The 22,309-nt window shown below is 41.0% G+C and overlaps 2 protein-coding genes across 5 annotated transcripts in view; both read left to right on the forward strand.

The window, feature by feature from the left end:
* Nucleotides 1-126: 126 nt before the first annotated feature.
* LOC117254014 (amyloid-beta A4 precursor protein-binding family A member 3) lies at nt 127-9,414 on the forward strand. Of its 2 annotated transcripts, none has more exons than XM_033621975.2 (11): nt 127-612; nt 1,744-2,740; nt 3,166-3,190; nt 3,316-3,461; nt 3,889-3,975; nt 5,429-5,617; nt 6,378-6,557; nt 7,147-7,377; nt 8,160-8,279; nt 8,417-8,557; nt 8,675-9,414. In XM_033621975.2, the coding sequence occupies exons 2-11, from the start codon at nt 1,757-1,759 to the stop codon at nt 8,744-8,746; spliced, it is 2,175 nt and encodes a 724-aa protein (XP_033477866.1). In that variant the 5' UTR covers nt 127-612; nt 1,744-1,756; the 3' UTR covers nt 8,747-9,414. The 2 variants fall into 2 exon arrangements, with proteins under 2 accessions (XP_033477866.1, XP_033477867.1); XM_033621976.2 differs by having other exon boundaries at nt 7,147-7,359.
* Nucleotides 9,415-9,983: 569 nt separating this feature from the next.
* The window catches only part of abca7 (ATP-binding cassette, sub-family A (ABC1), member 7), a 30,675-nt gene continuing 18,349 nt past the window's right edge, over nt 9,984-22,309 (forward strand). For 2 of the 3 annotated variants that reach the window (XM_033621925.2, XM_033621926.2), the window contains exons 1-20: nt 9,984-10,101; nt 11,695-11,793; nt 12,054-12,147; nt 12,709-12,850; nt 13,935-14,059; nt 15,524-15,642; nt 16,018-16,215; nt 16,356-16,448; nt 16,861-17,098; nt 17,708-17,847; nt 18,018-18,134; nt 18,248-18,445; nt 18,849-19,054; nt 19,209-19,385; nt 19,706-19,928; nt 20,101-20,322; nt 20,430-20,634; nt 20,906-21,019; nt 21,633-21,804; nt 22,080-22,211. In XM_033621925.2, the coding sequence (XP_033477816.2) occupies nt 11,728-11,793; nt 12,054-12,147; nt 12,709-12,850; nt 13,935-14,059; nt 15,524-15,642; nt 16,018-16,215; nt 16,356-16,448; nt 16,861-17,098; nt 17,708-17,847; nt 18,018-18,134; nt 18,248-18,445; nt 18,849-19,054; nt 19,209-19,385; nt 19,706-19,928; nt 20,101-20,322; nt 20,430-20,634; nt 20,906-21,019; nt 21,633-21,804; nt 22,080-22,211 (2,981 nt within the window). In that variant the 5' untranslated portion in view covers nt 9,984-10,101; nt 11,695-11,727. The remainder of the gene's footprint in view (nt 10,102-11,694; nt 11,794-12,053; nt 12,148-12,708; nt 12,851-13,934; nt 14,060-15,523; nt 15,643-16,017; nt 16,216-16,355; nt 16,449-16,860; nt 17,099-17,707; nt 17,848-18,017; nt 18,135-18,247; nt 18,446-18,848; nt 19,055-19,208; nt 19,386-19,705; nt 19,929-20,100; nt 20,323-20,429; nt 20,635-20,905; nt 21,020-21,632; nt 21,805-22,079; nt 22,212-22,309) is intronic. The other variant, XM_078168869.1, reaches the window with a different exon arrangement.

Consider the following 22,309-nt stretch of genomic DNA (forward strand, 5'->3'; position numbering starts at 1 on the left):
CTGTTGGATCGTTTTGTGGGTGTTTGATTGAGCAGGTCTGAAAGGCTCAACATGACGTGTGCAACCGTTGCCTTCAAGTGCTGACGGACGGATCCGGATTGAAAATACGGGTACAGCAAATTATACACCGTGTGGTTGCATTTGTATTAAAATAAATAAACATGCTCCATGTTTGTATTTTCGATCAAATACGAGTTTTTTAGTAACTCGGTATATGATAAAGAGCTGTAAATAAAGTTTGCTGTTAAGTCATGCGTTTAGGTGCACAGAAGAGAAAGTAGAAACCAAGACACTGATGAGAAATCGGAAGCTACAACCGTACATGAACGCAGCTTAGCAACAGAGTCAGCGAATAAATAAAAGCTGTCGACTCGACAGTAGCAGCAACAATGACAAGAAAACTATATTTTTTATCGTGACTGTTTTTCACTCTTGTTTCATGTGAGCCTGCTACATTCACCGAGGCTGCCGTTGTTAGTATGACGAATAAAACAAAGCCAAAGTTTTGGAAAAGACTCAAATCTCAAACCACGTCAACTCATCTGTCGTGGCTCCCAGAGGAGTCTCTGTGTGTGTGGGCACAAAGGAACCGAGAAAGACCTCAAATATCAGGTGAGAGCTGATTTATTAGCCTTTTAAACCACATTATTTTACCACACAAATAACATATCTTGCGAGTTAGCCCCTGTTGGGATGCTGCGGTTTGTAATTAGCTAACTAGTTAGCATTGAGCTACTGATGGCTAACTTTAGAAAGCAAAACTGAGCTGAAACTTAATGTTATCTGACTCACATATTAAAATTGAAACGTTATTCAAGTTCCTGCTGTTTTATTAGTTCACAGATACCGTTAGTTTTCTTAACAGCCAGCCCTCATTACTTTGCCCCACTATGTTCTGCCTTACAGCTATGAGCAAATTCCAGTTCCCATTAACATTTCCTCTATTTTAAGTTTTGCTGTTATTTCCAAGCACGTGATAAAGGTCAATATATGACAATTTTTCGGAATAACAGGCAACTCTTTAAACCGCTAAAGCAACATCCACTTCATCGTAACATCGCACTGTGTGTCTGTTATTTTGGGCTCTCGGGATTTTTCGTCTCTGAAACAACATGACTGCTTATTTGTGAGCCTGTATGGTTTTGCTAATTAAATGTGGACATATATATATATATATGTATATGCCGAATTTACCAGAAAACCTGCCTGATTAATAAAATGACGTTTAAATGTTGTTGGAAGAGATTTTTATATTTGCAAATTCAGAATACATTGTAAAATTGCAGATTTTTGAATGAGGTTTGGTTCGCTCTATGTCATGCACGGGGAACATACGTCACCTTTTCCTCCAGGTAGTTTATTTTACAGTGTATTAATATATATGTACTGGCAACTGAATTACCTGCATTGAAATCTTTCATAGATAAAAGGGGTCTGAAGTTGTGTGTTAACAAAGGGTCTATTTGATGGTTACACATACTGTACACGCTGTCCTTGTACTTTGAGCTCTAGACTGCTTTCTCTATCTTGATGGTCATGGTGTTACATGATTGTAATTAAGATAGTGCTGGCTTAACTCATGGCATCTACTAGCACTAAAGACATTAGTGAGACAATTGCAATTGCAGTTTGGTTCACATCAATTACTTTTTCTTATGTTTTATGACAATGCCATGCATGTAGTTGGAGACTAAGTGAACCCATTTCCAGATGACCTCTTAAATCAAACTTTTCCTCTGACAGGCTTTCTTTCAAAATGAACTCAGACGTCTGCCCCGCTGATCAGTCTGACTCCTTGTGCCCTGTCACTCTTCCTGTTGATGGAGCCTCTGAGGTTAGCAGACAGACTGTGGCAGCTCCGCCAGGTTCAGAGGTGGAGGATGTGGACTCCTTCAACCTGATCGAGCCTCCTCCATTAGACTGGAGGTCAGACTCTTCCAGTGAGGTGGGCTCAGCGGATGATCTGGATGACCCCAGCTTCCCTGCCTCCATTGACAGTCTGGACAAGAGCAGTCCAAGCGTGAGTGACACTGTGGCTCCACTTGACATGAACCAGCAGGAGCTTGTAGGAAGTATTGCAGAGCCAGTCCACGATATTGACGTGGAATTGGAAGGAGAGGATGAAGAAGTTGAGGAAGAGGAAGAGGTGAGGGGTGAGGACTTGAAGGATGTTGGGGAATACCAGGAGCAGGAGGAGGTTACCTTAAGTGATGTGGAGAATAGGGTCGGTGAGGAGGAGGCTGCCAACAGGAGAGCAGGTGATGAAGACCACAGCCGCATCCACACACTGCTCAGCCAGCTGCAGCTCATGGGGGAAGAGCCTCATCCCAATCGCCAGACACCACCTCACCTCGCCCAGCATCACTACCCCAGCCTGTCTGAGCTGGAAGCGTGTGCTCCCTCTCTAATAGCAGACGACAGCACTGAAACCACAGGGCTGCTGTTCTCTGAAAGCCACCAGAGAGACCTGCTGGGGCTGCTGCAGTTCACAGAGATCACAGCACCCAGTCCCCCCTGTCTGCCCCGCAGAGGGGACATGGACGCTGTAGTGTCTGTTTCCTACAGCCAGGAGGACGCTCAAAAGTTCTGGGGGCATTATGGGAATGGTCAACAGCAGAGGCACAGAGAGGACTCCCTCGCATCGCTGCCTGATGATGAGTATCCTGAGCCAGTGTGGATGAAGATGGGCGAGGAGCCTCCGGAGGTAGAGGAGGCTGCTGCGGACAGCGAACAAGTTGAGGTACTATTATTATATCCACCTTAAGAAGTATAAATAAATTCCAAGTTAGTTATGTTAAGACTGAATTATTAATTTTCCCAATTCCTCATGTAACTTACAGATGTTTCAAACTACTTATTGTGATGTATGCTTATTTGTCTGTGTGATTTCAGCTTAAAGGAGCGCCACAAAAATTTAAATCAAAGTAGATTTATTGCATTTGTAGAGGTTTCATCAATGATGACATTTAATTGTCGGCTGTAATTTCTGTTTTGACTGAAACTGATGAGATTCTGTGACCCAGTACCAAACTCCCTTAAAAGATTGTTGCGTTTTGTGAGTTGTTGAGTGGTTAGGATTAAGATTTAGGGGCTGGGTCATGGATTCATGCACCATGCACCTCAGTCTTGACAATTCATTAATTTCTGTTTCTGCTGTTGTTGCAGAGTGATCATCCTTCATATAAAGATGGTGAGACGCTCCAGCGCTCTTCTTTGGTTTTATAAAGATTAGCTGGATTTTTTTTTTGTTTCACATGTCATTTAAAAGAAATGAGGCCATGTCTTTGTGTATGCTGATGTGTTTTTCTCTTTCAGTGCCTGGTCCGTGTGACCCTGAAGACCTGTTGGATGGAGTGATATTTGGTGCGAAGTATCTGGGCTCTACTCAGATCAAATCAGAGAAGAATCCATCTACAAACGCCCGTATGACGCAGGCTCAGGAGGCTGTGGACCGCATCAAGGTGAACTCAACTAAGAGATGCTCACAGTGGACACGGAAACACAGCAGTGCCATGTTGCTGGATCAGGGTTACCTTGGATCCTTAAAAAGTCTTTAAAGAATGCCTGTTGTATTAACGTCACGCAGATCAGACTAGCCGAACCAACAACGGCAAAAAAACTCCTCGGCAGACGCCAGCTGTGATGTCTCTTAATGTTTTTTATTTTTCTCTTAACTTTTTTTTTTATTGCTTAGTGGTCTTAAATTTCATTCCTTGTGGCATTACATAGATCTTAAAAAGTTTTAAATCTACTTTGCCTTAAGCTGTAGGAACCAAGGTTTGTTCTAGTGAAGGATTTTTGATATATAAATTTTTTTTCTATCATTGTATTAGCTGGATTTATTTTAATGTTGTCATCAGGATATCAGTGAGACTGTGTTTGTTTCAGGCTCCAGAGGGAGAGTCACAGCCAATGACAGAGGTGGATCTGTTCATCTCCACACAGCGAATCAAAGTTCTCACTGCTGACACACAGGTGTGTTTTTCTAAATGCTCAGACAAAGTTGTATGAATGAAATTTACCTCATAGCTTTGAATTTCTTTTTCTAAATTTGGGGGGATTTTTTGGACCACATTATTGTCTTCATTGTAAGGACCTGAAGTTTTCGCTCTCAGCTAGAAAACGTTTTCAGTATTAGTCTCTACTAACACTTGGAATGGAATCACAGTGGCTTTCAGGTTGTGGGATGGATCTCAGTTATCCAGATAACATGATTATAATAGTGTGAACAGGTAGGTTACAGCTATGTACAGGTTTTGAATTAAAATCTTTTAGCGTCAAATAAAATTCATAACCATGTTTTAGTTCATCCAGGAATATGTGTGGGTATTTTCACTGGGATGGCTTAGTCAACAACGTGCGATTGGAGGAGTTATAGAATTAATATGCCAAGATATGTCAGAACCAAGCCCTGCTTAGATATCTGCAGCTGCCCAAAATAAACAATGGACACACATTGTTTTTCCCAACTTGGTGTTCTACCTGCTCCCTCATCATGTCCATGAGTTAAATAACTAAAATGTAATTCATTCAGGATTTTATAAAAGCATGCATTAGTGAACGTCTCTTTTATGAGGCAGCAAGTTTCACCCTCATGCTGAGCTCTGGCAGCAGGAATCCTTAATATAGAACTGAATGGTGATTTAATACGAGAGCTCTGCAGTAATGTTGCAGTTATAGTAGAGTCTATTTTCTCCACCACTATGTGGTTGAATTGTCAGGGGAGTCAAAGTGGGTCATCTACTGTCAGCTCCCACTTTGTGTGGCAGGCCAATGCACCATAATAGTGGAATATGGATGTTTGAAAACCTTTTCTTTCTTTTTTTCCTTTCTTTTTTTTCAATTTTTCAACACTGGTTTCAGTTTTAAATTACAAATAATATTATTGACTATTTGAGCCACTTAGTTTTGATACTTTATTTTTTAAATGTCATACTGTGACCTTGACTTTTGCAATACAACTTGTATTCAGACAGAGAGTTGCCTGAATTTTGGTTATTTGTGAGTTTGTTTGCAGAAGTCTTTCTTTAATTATTCTCCTTGTTCTTGCATTAAAGAAAACTTCTCAGAATTAAAAGATTAATGAAATATAATGGCCCCTCAACAGCAAGATTTCCAGTAAAAGAAAATCACATAATCATTCTCACAGTTTTTTTTCATCAGTGCAGTTCCTTTTGTCATTTTTGGGAAATTAAATTGTCCTTGAATGTCTCACCAAGGAGAATTTTGTATGTGGCTTGCAAGTAGCATGCCAGGCAATTAAGGCTTAACACAAAAAGAGAAAACAATAAGGTGGCGCAGGATTCTTTGTTCTGGATTTCTGAAACAAGTTTCAAGTCTCTGCAAGTGCAAACCAGACCTTCCTGTCTTGTCTCTGTTTCTAATATTATACAATTATATAACGCCCTCATGTCTCGTTTCCTCTCAGGAAGCCATGATGGATCACGCTCTGCAGATGATCTCGTACATCGCAGACATTGGTGACATCGTGGTCCTGATGGCACGCAGGAAACGTAAAGGACAGGATGGCGACCCAGCCGCTAACTCTTCCTCTTCATCCTCCTCGGGGTCTCAGAAGAAGTGCTTAATGATCTGTCATGTCTTCTCCTCTGACGATGTAAGTTAGTCAGTTGAAGAGTCATTTTATTCGATTTTTTAAAAAGTGTTTCCTGCTCTGCCATTATGATCTACTTTGTGGCCCCAACTTCATCATATCCATTCCCACGTTACCCACAAACAGGCCGACCAGTCAAGACATTGTCTAGGTCCACTGGGGTGTCTTTTTATCCCCTCAGTTCTGCATCTCAGATCAAATATGCTGTTTTCAGCTGGACAACAGTTTCAGCTTTAGCTTGGCCTGGTTTACTTCCCCCAGACAGCCAGTGAGTTCTCCTGAATGTAAAAACGCTCTGGCTGTCGTCCCAGTTTCCCACTGTTGGCAAGACTGAATAGGGGGAGGAAGGGTTTCTTTTTAGAAACGAATTAGCTGTGGGATACTGAAGGCCATGAGGCCACTGCGTCTACTGCTATAGTATTCCCAACTTAACTGTTTTTTTTATATGAACAGCTTTATTTGAAATGAGATTTACATCGGGCAGGGGAACGGCTAAATGAGACAAATAACAGATGGAGTAAAAAATAGATCACCTTTTATAGGACACTAGGAAACCTTTCCAGACTAGAGGCTCTATTTTTTGTTGCTTTAGTCTCAGGGTGTGACATATGTTTTGGATGCACTGTTTAGTGTTTTGCAAATGAACTCATTTGCTTTCATGTATTCATGTGACAGTGGAGAGTAAAAGAGTGAAGGAACAAATTTATTTAACAAATTGAAACCTGAGTCAAATCTCTTTCCTCTGTCCTGTCTCTCCATCCAGGCTCAGGTCATCGCCCAGGCTATCGGTCAGGCATTCGGAGTGGCCTACCAGCAGTTTCTTCAGGCCAGCGGCATCAAGGCCAGCGACCTGAGGCCTGGCGAGTACAGTGACTACCTGGAAAGTCAGGAGCTCTACAACGGAGACCTGGCGCACTTCTCTGACTCTCAGAACATCCGAGACGTAAGCAGAGTGATTGGGGTTAAACACAAATAACAGTTGTTCTGTAATCTTAACATGATTCATATATAGCTATCGCTTGTAGAAGGTGGTCATTAATATATATCATTAAAATGTACAGTGCACATGTAAGAAGAGTCATATGAGGTGTATTGGTTGAATGTATCATTTCAATCATTAATCACTGATGCGGAATTGATGCTACTCCTGCCCTAACTTTTGTCTCTCGCCTTCATTTCATCTCACCTCATCTTGTTTCTTATCTGTAATCTATTCTGAGGATGCACACCATACACTGTGGTGATTATAAATGTCCTTGGGTCAGTTCTGGCCAGAGACCTTTGTTGCTTTCTTGTTAATTTTCCTTCTCTGTCTCTTGTCTACTTTCAAATGAAGGCATAAAAATGCTTCCCAAAAAACAAGAAAATGTAGTTTCTTCTTCATGTAGGGCAGCTGCTGAAGTCAGATTGGATTTATTTATTACAATGTTTTTTACTTATGACCCTGAACACTTGTAGAATATAGATAATTTTAGGGGAATCACTGGTTAACCACATGAAAACATTGTCATCTCTGTGATTCTGTGGTTCAGGTAACCATCACCAAGGCTGCTGGAGAGATCTTGGGTCTGGCGGTGGTGGAGTCCGGCTGGGGCTCCATCCTGCCCACAGTGGTGGTGGCCAACCTCCTTCACGGAGGTCCTGCTGAGCGCAGCGGCGAGCTAAGCATCGGGGACCGCATCATGTCTGTCAACAGCACCAGCCTGGTGGGTCTGCCCATCGCCACCTGCCAGAACATCATCCGGGTAGGAGGGGCACACAGGGTACAAACTTACAGTCATAGTAATTGTATTTTTATATCAACAATAATAAAAGTGTTGTTGTTATTATGCTGGAATATCAGAATTCTACACTACATTCAAGTGAACGTGCCTTCTTCACAGCAATTGCACTGTCCTCAGCATTCACTAGGTGGCACTGTGTTTCCATGCAGTGTAGGTTTACATGTACCAATATTGATTTGATAGTGGATTCAAATATTAATTTGGGTTTGAAGGGCCAGTATCAGAAGTCATCCAGTAGTGTATAGCCAGTATGTTTGCGCTTATATTTAATATTTCTAGAGTTTAAAGAGTTTTCATAATGTTAAGGTAGAGTAAAGTTGAATATTTACCTGTCATGGACGTGTATGATCAACAGCCCTGCACTGAATGTAATATTGTGAAGTGTGTAATGTTCAGCATTTTGAGACTGTGTGAGTTCAATGGTTATTCAGAGACAGCATTTAATCTTGCTGCATTATATTGCATGAATGTATAAACAAGATTTCACAAGATGGAAAACATCAAAAGCAATTTTTGAGGAACAAAAGTTTTTACAGACTGCTCAAGACTAGAGAAGACAAGTGTTTGCAGACCTTTTAAGTTATGAATGCAGCACACAAAACCTGGATAAAGACTAACATTAAACACGTAATTAGTCAGTTACATCATGTTGGCAATGAAAATAGTATTTCCAGTTAGGTTTACCAGAGTTGTTTTATTAAGCTGTGGTCAGACATGAGCATTCAGAAAATTTTGTAATTTACATTTTGTTTCTATTTCAGGACTTAAAAAACCAAAAGCATGTGAAACTCAGCATCGTCCACTGTCCGCCGGTCACCATGGCGATTATCAGGAGGCCAGATCCCAAGTTTCAGCTGGGCTTCAGTGTGGAGGACGGCATTGTAAGTCCATATTCTTATGTTCTGTGTGTCACTATAAAGTCCAGTTTGGATTCAGGCTTGTCTCGCCTTCACAGTTGTTTTTGTATTTTCTGCAGTTCTTTGACAAAATAAACTTCCCTCTGTCTTCCTGGATGTAGATTTGCAGTCTGATGCGGGGCGGTATAGCAGAGAGAGGAGGCATTCGTGTTGGTCATCGCATTATTGAAATCAACGGGCAGAGTGTCGTCGCCACACCGCACGACAAGATCATCCAGATCCTGACCAATGCTGTCGGAGAGGTGAGAAATGATGAAATACTTTCATCCTCAATTACATAGATATTCCACTCAGTTTATTGTGAAGTGACTATAGCATATTCTCTCAGTTTACATTTTGATTGTTCTCCCTCTGTGCAGATTCACTTGAAGACCATGCCAGCCTCAACATATCGACTCCTAACAGGACAAGAGCAGCCAGTGTTCCTTTGAGCACTTCCTGCTGCATCAAGGACAAAAATACTGCACAGTGTTCAAGCTACATGAACTTTTGCCAAACCAAGAAAATATTATGCAATTGATCACACGGCACATCATGGCTGTTGTCACATCACTGAATACAACAAACTAGTCTAGCTATATATTTTAAAGATGTAAAGCACGTTGGAGTATTGTGAAAGCATATTTTAAAGTGACAGGGATAGATGGTAGTGCTCAATTTATATTTATCTATTTAACAATGCAGGCAGTAGCTGAGATGCAATAATCGATAAACGGAATATATTTTGACTCGACTAACTTTTACATGGTGGTGAATGGTGTTGAGAATATTTTAGAGTGTTTGGTCTTCCAGCCCGGTGTGTTGCCAGTGTGCCTCAGCTAAACGCGCTTTGCAAGGGAAATCTTATTGAATCAGGACAAAGAGTCTGCGTATTTCATTGTGACGTACTTCCAGTCCCTCATGTACACATGCATATCAACAAGTGTCTGCCACGCGCTTCAGAGTAGACTATTTAGTCCAGTTCATTCATACATGCTTCCCTAATGGTGCCTGACAGGAAGCAGATCATGCACAATTAAAGGTAATTGCCTTATTTCATAGAGAGATGCATATATTTTTAAGAACTTGCTATTTTGGATGTTCATTAAAATGATCTGTAAGATATCTTCTTGATGTTATTTATTGAGAGTCAGTGGTTGATGAATAAGTGTCAGATGCAAGGTTTTTTGTTTTTCATTTTAAAACATTTACATGCCCATGAACACCTGAGTTAGAGCTACTGTATATTTAAATTTGGACTTGTTTTTGCAATATATGTAGTTGAAAAAATATATCAAATTGATAATAGCACAGGTCTTATAAGAGAATCTATGTAATGATTGCAAATGTAATGCTATTAATTAATATCCTTACTGCTTTTTTTATTAGTTTTAATTAAGGATTCAATGTCATCACATGCTGCTTGTGCTAATAAAGTAATGCCTTTTATTTATCTGATTATTATTATTATTATTATTATTATTAGATGCAGCTCTTGTTATCGGAGGCTCTGTGAACATGACAGATTTTAATAACATGCACATAACACAGCTCTGTCAGTGCCTGGCCAATCAGCTGTCTTCTGTTGCCAAAACATAGACAAGAGCCAATCAAATTCTTTACCGGCTTCCGTGACTCCACCCTTATAGCATGCTTCGGCCAATCAGCGTCGCCTGTGGGCGGGACTTTCTTCAGCTCACACCTGCCGTTACAAACATTGGGGAAATGGAGAGTCAATGACAAGCTGCCGGGGGTTGGTGTGTCCGAAACGCGGAAAGGAGGTTTTTATCATCTTTTTTACGGAAAGGTATTTATGAAGAACAGTTTAAGGAGTCTTGGGAGCTCATTACGTTTTAGTTATTGTTTCCTTAAAGGTAATTTATCGCTGTGAAACCTGGCAGGAAGCTGTATCCGAATAACGTTAGCTAAGAGTTTTCATCTTCTCCGTAGCTTAGTGTTAGCTAGGTTATTTCTTTAGCTAACTTAGTAGCAATGGACGAGTTTAACTGTGAAGTCAAATGGTATAAGTAGTAACGTTAACTAGTCAAAGCATTTTACTTGTGTTTTTGTTCTTTACATTTTTTATGAATAGGTTGCTCCCTAAATGAAACGCTGACATGCCTAGCGTTAGTTTGTACCGGTGGTTCATTTTATATTATGACATGAAATTATTTAAGATGTAGTGTCACCATACAGCTTTGAAAAGGGAAAAACTTAAATGACATGATCAAAACAGGAAGAGAAAGGGTTATGTTGTTAAAGAAAATACAGTGGCTACAATACCTGCATTATATACCTGTACTGACACCTGCAATTCATTGAAATATAATTAAAATAATAATTGAAAAATAACTTTAAGGTTGCACATGTCTTCTTTAGAGTAGCAATGGAAATGAGCTTGGCCATTGCTTTCTAACCTGGCCCAAATCACGAGCCAGATCTCCAGATTATTCACTAACCACAGGACAGACATGAGGAAGAGACCATACTCTGGAGGCATTCACAGAGCGAAGGCAAATGTTAAAGTCTCTGTGTGAAGCAGGTAAGCTGTCAGGATCAGGAGGATTTCGAGATAAAGCAGGGGATTGTCCATCTTGAGCAGATCACAGCAGGCACAAAAGACAACCTTCACTCACAACAAAATATAAAAATAGCTTTTTGGGTCCATCTCATGCAGGATGTTTTAACTTTCTTCTCTATATCTATGTCTCAGGTGACAGCATGAAATACAAAAATATTTTAAAAAGAGTTGTTTTCTTACAAGGATTAACTCAACTATCCTCGGCCACAGTTGTGTCCTCTGCAGGGGAAAGGTCAGCTACAGTTTATCACGATGGTCCTCACTAATGATGGCTTATTCACAGTCAGAATCAGAAGTCAGATAAGCACATTTTAATTAACAGCACACAAAGCCTTAGCAAGTATTTTAAAACACTTGCACTCACTTTACATGAAAAGAAAAAGTGCCTAAAACTACAGCAGTTAATGACCTCTGGATACATTTATTTTGGTCTGTGAATAATTACACAAGCAATTTGTAGTGTTACAGCACCCCTCTGTATTCAAGTTAAAATGTTTCAAACACTCTCCTCTTGCCACGTGAGAGCTGTCCATGAGCAAAGCTACCATTACCTCAAAAGTGTATCAGACCCTGATCCACTGCTGAACCTTCCTTTTACAATATGACAGTTTGCCCACATTTGATATGTGACATTAGGGAGGGACAGGACACGACAGTAATCAGCGAGATACAGAGAACGATGACAGGTGATAAATGTCCCCCGCTGTAATAAAAGTGGGGACACAGCAGCCACATGACATGTGTCCCTGTCCCTGACAACTTGACAACTAGGGCACCCTGCAGATGTGCCTCTTTCTCACTACATTTTGTGTTTTTCAGCTTTGCATCATGGCCAGTCAGCTGCTGTGAGCGATGGGGTTTTTCCGACAGCTTGGCCTCCTGCTCTGGAAGAACATCACGTACCGCAGGAGGAACAAGGTGGGCACACTTTCACTTCACAGAAAGAAATATTATAGTTGGTTAATTCTGTAAAGAAAAATATGATATGAAACACAGCTTGGACATTAAATAAGTTATTTTTACAACTACATAGCAGAATTAAACTATAACAAATCAACGTTTTATGAAAGAAAAACACAATTATCGGTATCAGTTCCAGTGTAGGCCACACTAGATGATGGTCACTGACAGAGGTCATTGATTATTTATAACAGCTTTCATATTTTCCTCTTATTCAGATCCAGCTGATCATCGAGCTCCTCTGGCCGCTCTTCCTCTTCGTCATCCTCATCTCCGTTCGCCATTCACACCCTCCCTACAAACAGAGCCAATGTGAGTGATATTATGTAATACGTGTCTTTTCAGACACACACACACACACACTTACAGGCCTGACACATGGCTTCATGCCAACCAGTTAAAGAGGATTAACTCAGTAAGAGTGAGTCTTGTGCCACGCACATTTGTTTCCCTAACCTGTTGTGTAGTTCACCTTCTTTGAGAAGTCTGCCATTAGTATAAGGTGAGATAACATGACATGGTAACATAATTTAACGCAACATTACATGACACAATATAGGCCGGTTGGTTCTACATAAAGAAGAAGTGAGAACATGCCTCTTCCTTCCTGTTTTTGTCTTATGTAGATCAGTCTTGCATGTAAAGACAGTTCACATCAATTTAAAGATAATAACATTATAATTTGATATCACAAAAAAACACAATATTTGTTCACATAACAGCTGTATGGGTTATGTTGGGATTATTGTTCAGACCGCTGCCCGTAGAGTGCATTTCAGGTCACCACCACAGTATTTTCATTGTTTCATATCTCTGGCTAATCTCCCAGTGCTGAAGTTGTTTGTCTTTTTTTTTCCTTTCCTTCCCTTGTAGGTCACTTTCCAAACAAAGCCTTGCCATCAGCAGGCACCTTGCCCTGGATTCAGGGCATTATCTGCAACATCAACAACCCCTGCTTCCACAGCCCGACACCAGGAGAGACAACAGGCCAAGTTGGCAACTTTGACAACTCCATGTAGGTAAACTGGAGGTAAAAGCATGGACAGCTGTCTGGAGTGGTGGAGTAGTAGCCTAACAGATAAACAGACAAACTGCAGTTAGTCAAAATTTATGTCAGAATTAAAAATGTTTTGATTAAAAAAAATGACAGCCTGTTGTTACTGACTTTGAATTCTGTTTGTTAGATCAAGAGAGCATGTTGGGAAATACACATACTGATAATTACTTTCTTGTCGAGAATTAGATCAGAAACCAGATACCACTCTTGTGTCTGTATGCTTAATATGAAGCTGCAGCTTAGCACAAAGACTGGAAACAGGGGGAAACAAATCTGCCCACCATTGCACAAAGGTTCACAAATTAACACGCTGTGTCTGTTTAATCTGTACAAGTCTGGTCTGTTTTTACCGTGAGCTTGCCAGAAAATCAGCAGAGACCTCCCAACTCTCCAGGCAGCAGCTGATTTAAGAATGAAAAGCAATGACTATCCCAGCTTAGTCAGTGTAGGTCCATGGTGTGTGCTTGCAGTCTAAAACATCTTTCGAGGCACTCTCATTATGGTTAAAAATCCTCTATTCACGTGTATAGACAGTAGTTAATTAAATTTAATGCCACTGTAGTGTGAAAATCAACATAAAACTTAGGAAATCCACCACAGTCAACATTTATTAATTCATTAATTCCCCAATTTCTTTCTTTTCTTTATATAAAGGGTAATTAGATGCATTTACATCGCACTTTACTGTAATTTGCCTTACAAGACACTACTCCCACACTCAAGGCAGCCAGCTACCACGCAAGGTTGCAGGCCTGACCATCAGGAGCACTTTGGGGTTCAGTGTCTTGCCCATGGACACTTTTTTCATGCAGACAGGAGGAGCTGGCGGTCAAACAGCCAACCCTGAGAGTCAGAATATTTTATTTCATGCAAGAAACATGTTAAGTTAAGTTCATAGTCATCTGAGCCTTTCATTGAACACAGTTTGTGATGTTTGCAGTTGGTGATTACTGGTAAAAAAAAAAAAAAGTTTACCATCCTTAAAACCTATCTGTACACGTTTGTCCCAGTTAAGACTCCTCCTGTCGTCATTCTCCTCCAGACTTTCTCGTCTCTTCGTGGACGCCCAGACTGTTCTGTCCTACAGTGGAAACCGGAGCCTTGCTGGCTTTCAGGACCTGATGGAGAGTGTCCGAAGGCTGGGAGAGAGACCTGGAGCTTGGCCAAGTACTACAGCTTGTTTGAATCTCCTCTAGCAGCGACCTGAAGGGATACCTTGACATTATGACACCATGACAATTTCTTTACTAGTATTTCTCATTAAAAACCGTGGGTGGGCATTGCTAGCCATAAAGTTGATTAGATTTTATTACACTACCAATAATAATAGTCATTTTTGTAAGCCAAACACACACAAAGTGGACATGAGTATATAATGTCAAGGTATATCTTTAAGGTTGCTTTCCAAGAATCAGAATAAATTATGTATATGGAGAAACCCAATAGAGCCTCGGCTTCTGTTGGTGAGGCTGTAGTGCGGCTAAAACAAGGTCGTAATGCGGTAAAGTCCAGGAAGACAAGATGACTGCAATGTTTGAATCTCTAAATGCAACAGAAGGAACTCTACTTGTCAAAATCAGGGCACTAATGAAAAAGATTGCTAAGCAAATGTTGATTTTTTTAATCACTTGTACGACCTTTTGTCTTTATTACACCCAAAACATTCAAAAACACAAATGTCATCAATAGCAGGATTAAGTCTCTGCGAGCCATCAAATACAATCAAGTCTTGAATTCATTTAGATTTTTTTTTGGAGCCAGCTCTGTTCCCACACTAATCTGAGCAGGACTGAGAGCTCACAGTGGCAGCCAGTAGCTGGTCTGTATGAATGGCTTTAAAGAGGTGTCGAGTGACCGGATGAATGTAGCCATTTAGTGCTGTTGTGAAGCAGCACAGAGTGGATGTTTTGCCTCTCCTTGCTGTGGGCAGATTAAATTACTTGACCAGAAAACAATTGGGTGAATGAAAGCAGGTTCTTCAGTGGGGTTTTTTCTGCAACAGATCCCACATCACTGGCCTGATAGACATGTATTGACTCCTCACCCACTGATACTGTAAAGACTATATTATAAAGCATCTTTTTTAACCTCAAAGCTGCAGTTATATTTCTTTTGGTTACAGCTTTTCAGGGAACAAAATAACTTAAATGGTATTGTTAAACCTCACAGTGAAAGGTGTTCCTTGTCTCATTGACCTTCCAAGTTCAATCCAGCCATATAAGCCTTGACTGTAGCTAAGCTAGTGCTGGATAAGAGTAATAATCATGAATGATGAAAATGTAGATGTCAGTTAACCAGCGTATTTCTGCCTCCAGAGCTGGGTACGATTTGTTTTTATGAGTTTTGAATAATAGCACGTTATGGGCACTGAAGACAGACTTTTACAGATCTGGTTTGGTACCTGCCTAAGGCCTGATAAAGCAGGGTATTTTAATTTTCAGGTACAGATGTGACATATGAAATAAGCAAAGTAAGTGAGAAGTGAAGTGATAGATACCATGTATTATCTGAAAAACAAAAAAAAGATTTTTCTCGCTGAAAAATTGTCTTTTGTTAGCACCTCACAGTTCATGACCTAACCTGCAAACAGCCTTTTTTGAGTGAAGGTTAATGTTTGTGTTTCTGCCGTAGATCTCCCAGTGGAAGAATACCTGAGAGCCAATGAAACGTTCTCCACCTTCCTCCTGACCAATGGCAGCCTGTCGCCCGTGACTGTGGACCAGCTGATGAAGGCTCGCCTCAATTTTCAGGTGAACTATCGGCTGCAAATCCTTGGAAAAAAGCCATCAGCATTTGGGTTTTGTTAAATTGGTTAATCTGTTGTGGGACTCAACCCAAGTGATTTTTACCAAATCCATTCAATTTAAAATTAGACACAAAAATAAAATCTACAATCAACAAATAAGATTTTTATAGCCCCATTCACAAATAAAATAGGACTTATGAATTGTTGAACTGGCTGTGTTAAATAAAAGTTAAATAAAACAGTGAATGGACTGGATCAATATCAGGCTTTGATAAATAAGTAGCATAATTACACCTAAGAACAAGTTTTATGTATTTTTTTGTCTCATAGAATAACACTGTTAAATCTAAATGTGTGACATCAATTTTGTCCCATCCAGGTTTCTGTGGCTGGGGCTCAGATGCAGCTGAAGGACTTGGTCTGCAATGCGAGCATGTTGGGACAGTTTCTAACAGTCGAGGGAAGAGAAGCCACCATGAATGATCTTCAGACTCAGTTGTGTAACCTCCCAACGGACGTCCTGCAGGAGGCTGAACGCCTTTTCCTCTCTCAGCTCGACTTTACCAAGTTCTTCACGGTAGGAATCAGATACTTTTTTCAAACATTGTTAGCTCACATTTTAAAAAATCGCTGACTTGAAACAGTTTGCTTGTTTATCTGATGTAAGTATGTCGGTCAGTACCATCAGTAAACCTGTCTGTCTGTCCGTCCTGTCAGAGAGAGCGTCTGATGGCTAACGCAGGAGACCTCAGGGTCATCAGTCAGGCCGTCACATCAGTCTCTCATGAGCTGGGGGTCCTCATTGATGATGTAAGAACACACCTGATTTTTCATTTCTGTTTGTATTTTGTTTGACAATCTGTCGATTGGATGGAAATTTTGGGAGGTGCTACATATTTGTATTTATTATGAATAAGTCACTGTAAACAAATCAGGCCATCATTAAAGTTATTTGACAGTAATATTATGACTTTTTGATATTATGGTTTGTAATCAACTTTGCAGTGGCCGCTAGTGGAACTTTAAGCTTTTGTTGTTTTTGTATACTTACAATACACTTTTATGGCTGAAAAGAATTAACCAAATTTTCTCAGAGGAATTTAAAAAAAACAACAACAACATCTTTTTCCACCTGTTAACTCCCTGCATTTCTACTCTTTTTGGTGTTTCTTTTCTCTTTCTCCTCCAAACTTTTCACTCGTACTCCTCTGTCTTCCTTCAGTTCTCCTCTCTCTCCAGCTTTGCGGACATGAACGCAGCTCTTCGTCTTCTGTCTCCTGAGAATCGCTCGGCAATGCCCAGGGAGAGTTTCCGTGCTTTTTCGAGGATCATGTGCGGTCACCCTGAGGTTGGCGGTGAGCGCATCCCATCACTCAACTGGTACGAGGACAATGACATCAAGTCCTTCCTGGGAAAAAACGGCACTGAGGACACAGACCTGGACCGTGACAACAACACCAGTAAGAAGCTGTGATGTGATTGGAAACATACTGATACTTTAAGGATGAGTGAATAACTTTTTGTATAACAGTTTCTGTTAAAGGTATACTATGCAGGATTGTTTGGTTACTGTTTTTAAACATGCTGCACTGTGTCTCTTGGATGCATGCTGCTTACAGTCTGGCACCTGGTTGCTACCTTTTTATAAATTCACAGCCTCACCTGCCTGCTGTGTCCAGAAACATCCCCTACACAGAAAATAAGAAAATACAGGCAGAGTGTCTGCAGATAAATACACCGCCACACACTAGTAGTGGGTCATAAGTGATTACTTTTGTGCAAGTCTATACATTGATTTTTGGAAAATCCTGCTTAGTGTATCTTTGATTATTTGCTTTATAATGTAGCAATTGCTTCTCTTTTCAGTTGGTTGTCATATTGTAATTTATTCTACATAAGTAGAAAAAAAGATTTCCCACGGTCTGATACTGTGGTGATATTGTAATGCACCGAAAATCAACATAACATTACTGAGCATCAAGTTCTAGCTGTATCCTGAGTGCTCTGTGCTTAACCAGTTGTTTTTGTTTAACATTTGTACCATTTGGTCTGTTCCTCTCTCCACGCAGCTCCATTCTGTAAAAGCTTGATCCAAGGAATGGAGTCCAACCCTCTGTCTCGGATTGTGTGGCGAGGAATAAAACCTCTGTTTATTGGAAAACTGCTGTACACGCCAGACACTCCTGCAGTGCAACAAGTCATGAAAGAGGTACAGAGTCAACCCTCACAGAGTCTAACCCTGACTAACATCATCATCAGGATTGTGAGAATATAACTGATGGCTGTTTGTCTAAGAAACTGGTTGTCACCAACACATCCTCTAGGAGTTTCCTGAACATTTTAATGTGTTTCTAATCTAACTACATGTGTCTTCTGAAGGTGAACAAGACTTTCGAGGACCTGCAGATCCTCCAGGAGCTGAATGAAGCCTGGATGGAGGTCGGACCACGGATCAAGAATTACATGGAGAGCAGTGTGGAGATTCAGATGCTGCAGGTCTGACTCACCAGCTGCTGTATCACCACAGGAGGAATGATATGAGTGTGTTGGGACACGATGTTGCTAAAAAATCTTTTTATATATAAGGTGTTTGTGTTTGTGTGTATCAGGGTTTGCTGAAGTGGCCAGAGGTCGCAGTACTGGTCAACATGCGTCTGGAGAACACGTCCTGGACGGCCTCACGGATCGCTAGATTCCTGTCCACACCCTCGCCGGACACCCCACAGAAGCCCGGAGCACCGCCTACATGGCTGGATGTCTACAACGACCTCGGCCACACCATCAGCACCCTCGCACAAGTCACTGAGGTACTTCCCTTTGGCTTTAATGTTTCCTTTTCATGCTGCTCTCCAAATATGTCAGATAGTCCACCTTGCTACTGAGAATAAAAACAGAGGAGATAAAAGAATTTGGAGTAGGAAATAAAACTTTAAATTCCACTCATTTAACTGCAATTGACACCTCTAATAATAATAATATGCTTACTAAAGAGCTAATGCAGCCAAATATCATTGTCTTTACATTTACATGGTGCATAGCAAACAGAATTTCACAAAACAGCTAAAGAGTGTCTATACTGTATGACTTTTTTGTTTGTTTTTAGACTTGAAAATTGTTACATAAGAAAAAAGTAAAGTAGTAAACAGTGTAAAGTATACTGTAGGTAAATTTATCACATGTGTCTTCTGCATCTCCTGTTATCCCCTGCAGTGTTTCTCTCTCAACAAGCTGGAGGGATTGGAGACTGAGGGCCAGTTGATTGACAGAGCTTTGGAGTTACTGGAGGACAGACAGTTCTGGGCAGGTGTGGTTTTCCTGCTGCCCAACTCTTCATCCCCAGACCTGCCACCCCACGTTACCTACAAAATCCGAATGGACATTGATGATGTGACTCGGACCAACAAGATCAAGGACAGGTACTGACACAACATTTTGCTTTTAGAAATATGTTTTTAGTTTTCACCTAGCAACAGCTTTTTTCTTGGTGCTGACTTTCTCCAGTGCTTGGACTTCACAAAAACATAATTTTGGTGTGGGTTTTTATTTTGTTTGTTTGTTTATTTTCATCAGGTTTTGGGATCCTGGTCCAGCAGCCGACCCGTTCAGTGACATGCGCTACATTTGGGGCGGCTTCGTGTACGTTCAGGACCTGGTGGAGAGAGCTGTGACCCGCATCCTCACTGGAGTTCAACAGACAACGGGCATCTACATCCAGCAGATGCCCTACCCTTGCTATGTGGATGATGTGTGAGTCATTTGTTGCTGTACATTGATGTTTTTAGAGACTTGACAGTACACACAGTTCTCTGGACACTTAAATGATAGCTGTTTGGGCAGCCACCATTCACAAGTTTTCTTCATGTGTGGAATCATAACAGGAATCAAGGAGTCAGTGGTATGAGTTCACTGATATTTCAAAAGAAAAGGAAGAAGTATTTAATTAAAAATTATCCTATATTTGTGGGACTATTTTGAATAACCGTCAACAACTTTCTATGTTAAACTAGAATTACATTATGACTTTACTTCAGCACATGAATTTAATTTTTTCTTCTCTTTTTTGACAGTTTCCTTAGAGTGCTGAACCGCTCCCTGCCTCTCTTCATGACACTGGCATGGATCTACTCGGTCGCGATGATCATCAAAGGCGTGGTGTACGAGAAGGAGGCGAGGCTGAAGGAAACCATGAGGATTATGGGTCTGGGAACGGGAACGCTGTGGCTCAGCTGGTTCATCAGTAGCATAGTTCCTTTTCTGGTCTCTGCAGGGCTCCTCATCGCTCTGCTCAAGGCAAGATGACCACTCACTCAACACAAAACATATTAAAGGACAAGCCACACTAAATACAATAAATAGTTTTCAGGTGTTTTTGTGGTATTGAATGTATATCTTTCCTTGGTGTGTAACATATGTCCCCTGAAGTTACTGTTAAACGGTCTTACTTTTTGTGTCTTCTTTCCAGTGGGGGGACATCCTGCCATACAGTGACCCAGCTGTTGTGTTTTTCTTCCTGACGGCGTTTGCCACCGCCACCATCATGCAGTGTTTCCTCATCAGCACCTTCTTCTCCAAAGCCAACCTGGCTGCAGCATGTGGAGGGCTCATCTACTTCGGGCTCTACCTGCCCTACGTACTGTGTGTAGCCTGGAGAGACCGCCTCAACACCACTTACAGAGTCCTAGCCGTGAGTGACACATTTTTCTGTAGTTTGACAAACTCAAAACACCTATTCATTTTAGCTTTACCTGGACTTTAAACTCAGTGTATGTATGTAAATGTTACTTTCTTCAGAGTTTCCTGTCCCCTGTGGCCTTTGGCTTCGGCTGTGAGTATTTCTCTCAGTATGAAGAGCAAGGTGTGGGCATCCAGTGGTACAACCTTCACTCCAGTCCTGTGGAAGGCGACTCGTACAACTTCACTACCTCTATATGCATGCTTTATTTGGACGCCTTCATCTATGCCACAGCAGCCTGGTACATCGAAGCAGTGTTTCCTGGTATGACGATCGGAACTATTAATATTGGAAGAGTGGTGTGTAATTGATTTTGTGTTAAGTTACAGTTAGTTACTGATGTGGATGCAAGATGAAGTTGAAAAGTGCAAGCATAGCGTAACATTGTGCTAATAATTTAAGTGTGTTGCCAAACAAATACTGGTCATACTGGTTCTTTCATCAAAGACATAAAAACTTTCTGTGCTTGATTTGGACTCTGTTATAAAACTTTATCTTGACTGAATGTGTGAATATGTGTGTGTTTTTACACCAGGTGAATATGGGATACCCAGGCCGTGGTACTTCATCTTCCAGATCAACTACTGGGGTGGAGCTCCCCTGGAGGCGGGCATGCCAATTCCCCCCGCACCTACAGACCAGGATGAAGGTACAGAAGTCTTGAAGCAGCTGCACATCAGCAACTGTGTCTCTTTCTTAGTTAAACTTTTTTTTTCTGTCATGGTCCTGGTTGGTCCTGTCATGGTTTGATCGTGGCTACAGTTGGCTTTCTTCTTCTGAACCATGCTTGAAAAGCTAATTTACAAGGGATCTTCACTTTGTAAACCGCAGTCACATCACTGGCAAGAGCCTTGTTTATTGGACACAGTTTTAGTAGGCTCATTTTGGCAGCCATCTGCACTCTTCTTCTCTGGTCTTAATACCAGTTAGAGGACTGTACTGGTAGTTTTGTGTGGTTAAGCCAATTAACTACAAATCATGTTAATGAGCTGAGACAATAAGCCCATTTATCTACAAGGTTTAAGAGCACAAGGAGACTGAAGCTGAGGATGAGCAACAGTCCAGACCACACATTGTTCTTTCTGATTTTTGCTTCTCATAATCCCTTTCACTGCTTGACTGATGACTTCTGCTCACATACAACACTTTTATTATCACAGTGAGAGATGAATTAGCACTTTGTACTTAGCCATTGTAACCCCCTAACATTTAATGTTATATTGTCCCTTCTAAATATATACACAATGCTTTTCTGTCATCAGATCACATTGAACCAGAACCCACTAATATGACCTTGGGTGTGAACATCAGAAACCTGGTGAAGATCTACAAAAAGGGCGCCAAACTGGCCGTCAATCACCTCAACCTGAAGTTCTACGAGGGGCAGATCACCTCATTCCTCGGCCACAATGGAGCCGGCAAAACCACCACCATGTAAGGAGCAGACCTGAGCAGTGATAGATGATCACCGTCAGCACTGATGTGTTGTATTATTAAATAAATGAGGGCAGTTCAGAGTTATATATATTAATGCAGAGTGACTTTGGTTGATTAAATTTTGCTTAATTTATCGTAACGTTTTGGGCTTGTAAAGGATAATAACAGTGAGAAGACATAGTTACAGTAGTACACCAGCATCAGCACACATATGATCATAAGCAGCTGTGCTTCAACTAAGTATTTATTCTGATGTGTGTGATGTTTGTCAGATCTGTCCTGACTGGTCTGTTCCCACCCACTTCGGGCACTGTGTACATCAAGGGGATGGACATCCGCTATGACATGGACATCATTCGGAAAACACTTGGAGTTTGTCCACAGCACAATGTCCTGTTTGACATGTAAGGCTTGTCTTTCCAACGTTTCCTGTGTTCTGTTGCAAACCACTGGTACCGAGCTGCCATTGCATCTGACTTAATGGCCGTCCACACCCTGAACG

The sequence above is a fragment of the Epinephelus lanceolatus genome, chromosome 6 (genome assembly GCF_041903045.1).
Source record: "Epinephelus lanceolatus isolate andai-2023 chromosome 6, ASM4190304v1, whole genome shotgun sequence".
NCBI lineage: Eukaryota > Metazoa > Chordata > Actinopteri > Perciformes > Serranidae > Epinephelus > Epinephelus lanceolatus.

Bases quoted from the DNA above. Each gene is read 5' to 3' on its own strand.
- LOC117254014 (XM_033621975.2), top strand. From the start codon at position 1,757: ATGAACTCAGACGTCTGCCCCGCTGATCAGTCTGACTCCTTGTGCCCT. The intron at 3,462-3,888 runs GTGAACTCAACT...TGTTTGTTTCAG, and splicing joins AGGCTGTGGACCGCATCAAG to GCTCCAGAGGGAGAGTCACA. The intron at 7,378-8,159 runs GTACAAACTTAC...TTTCTATTTCAG, and splicing joins GGGTAGGAGGGGCACACAGG to GACTTAAAAAACCAAAAGCA.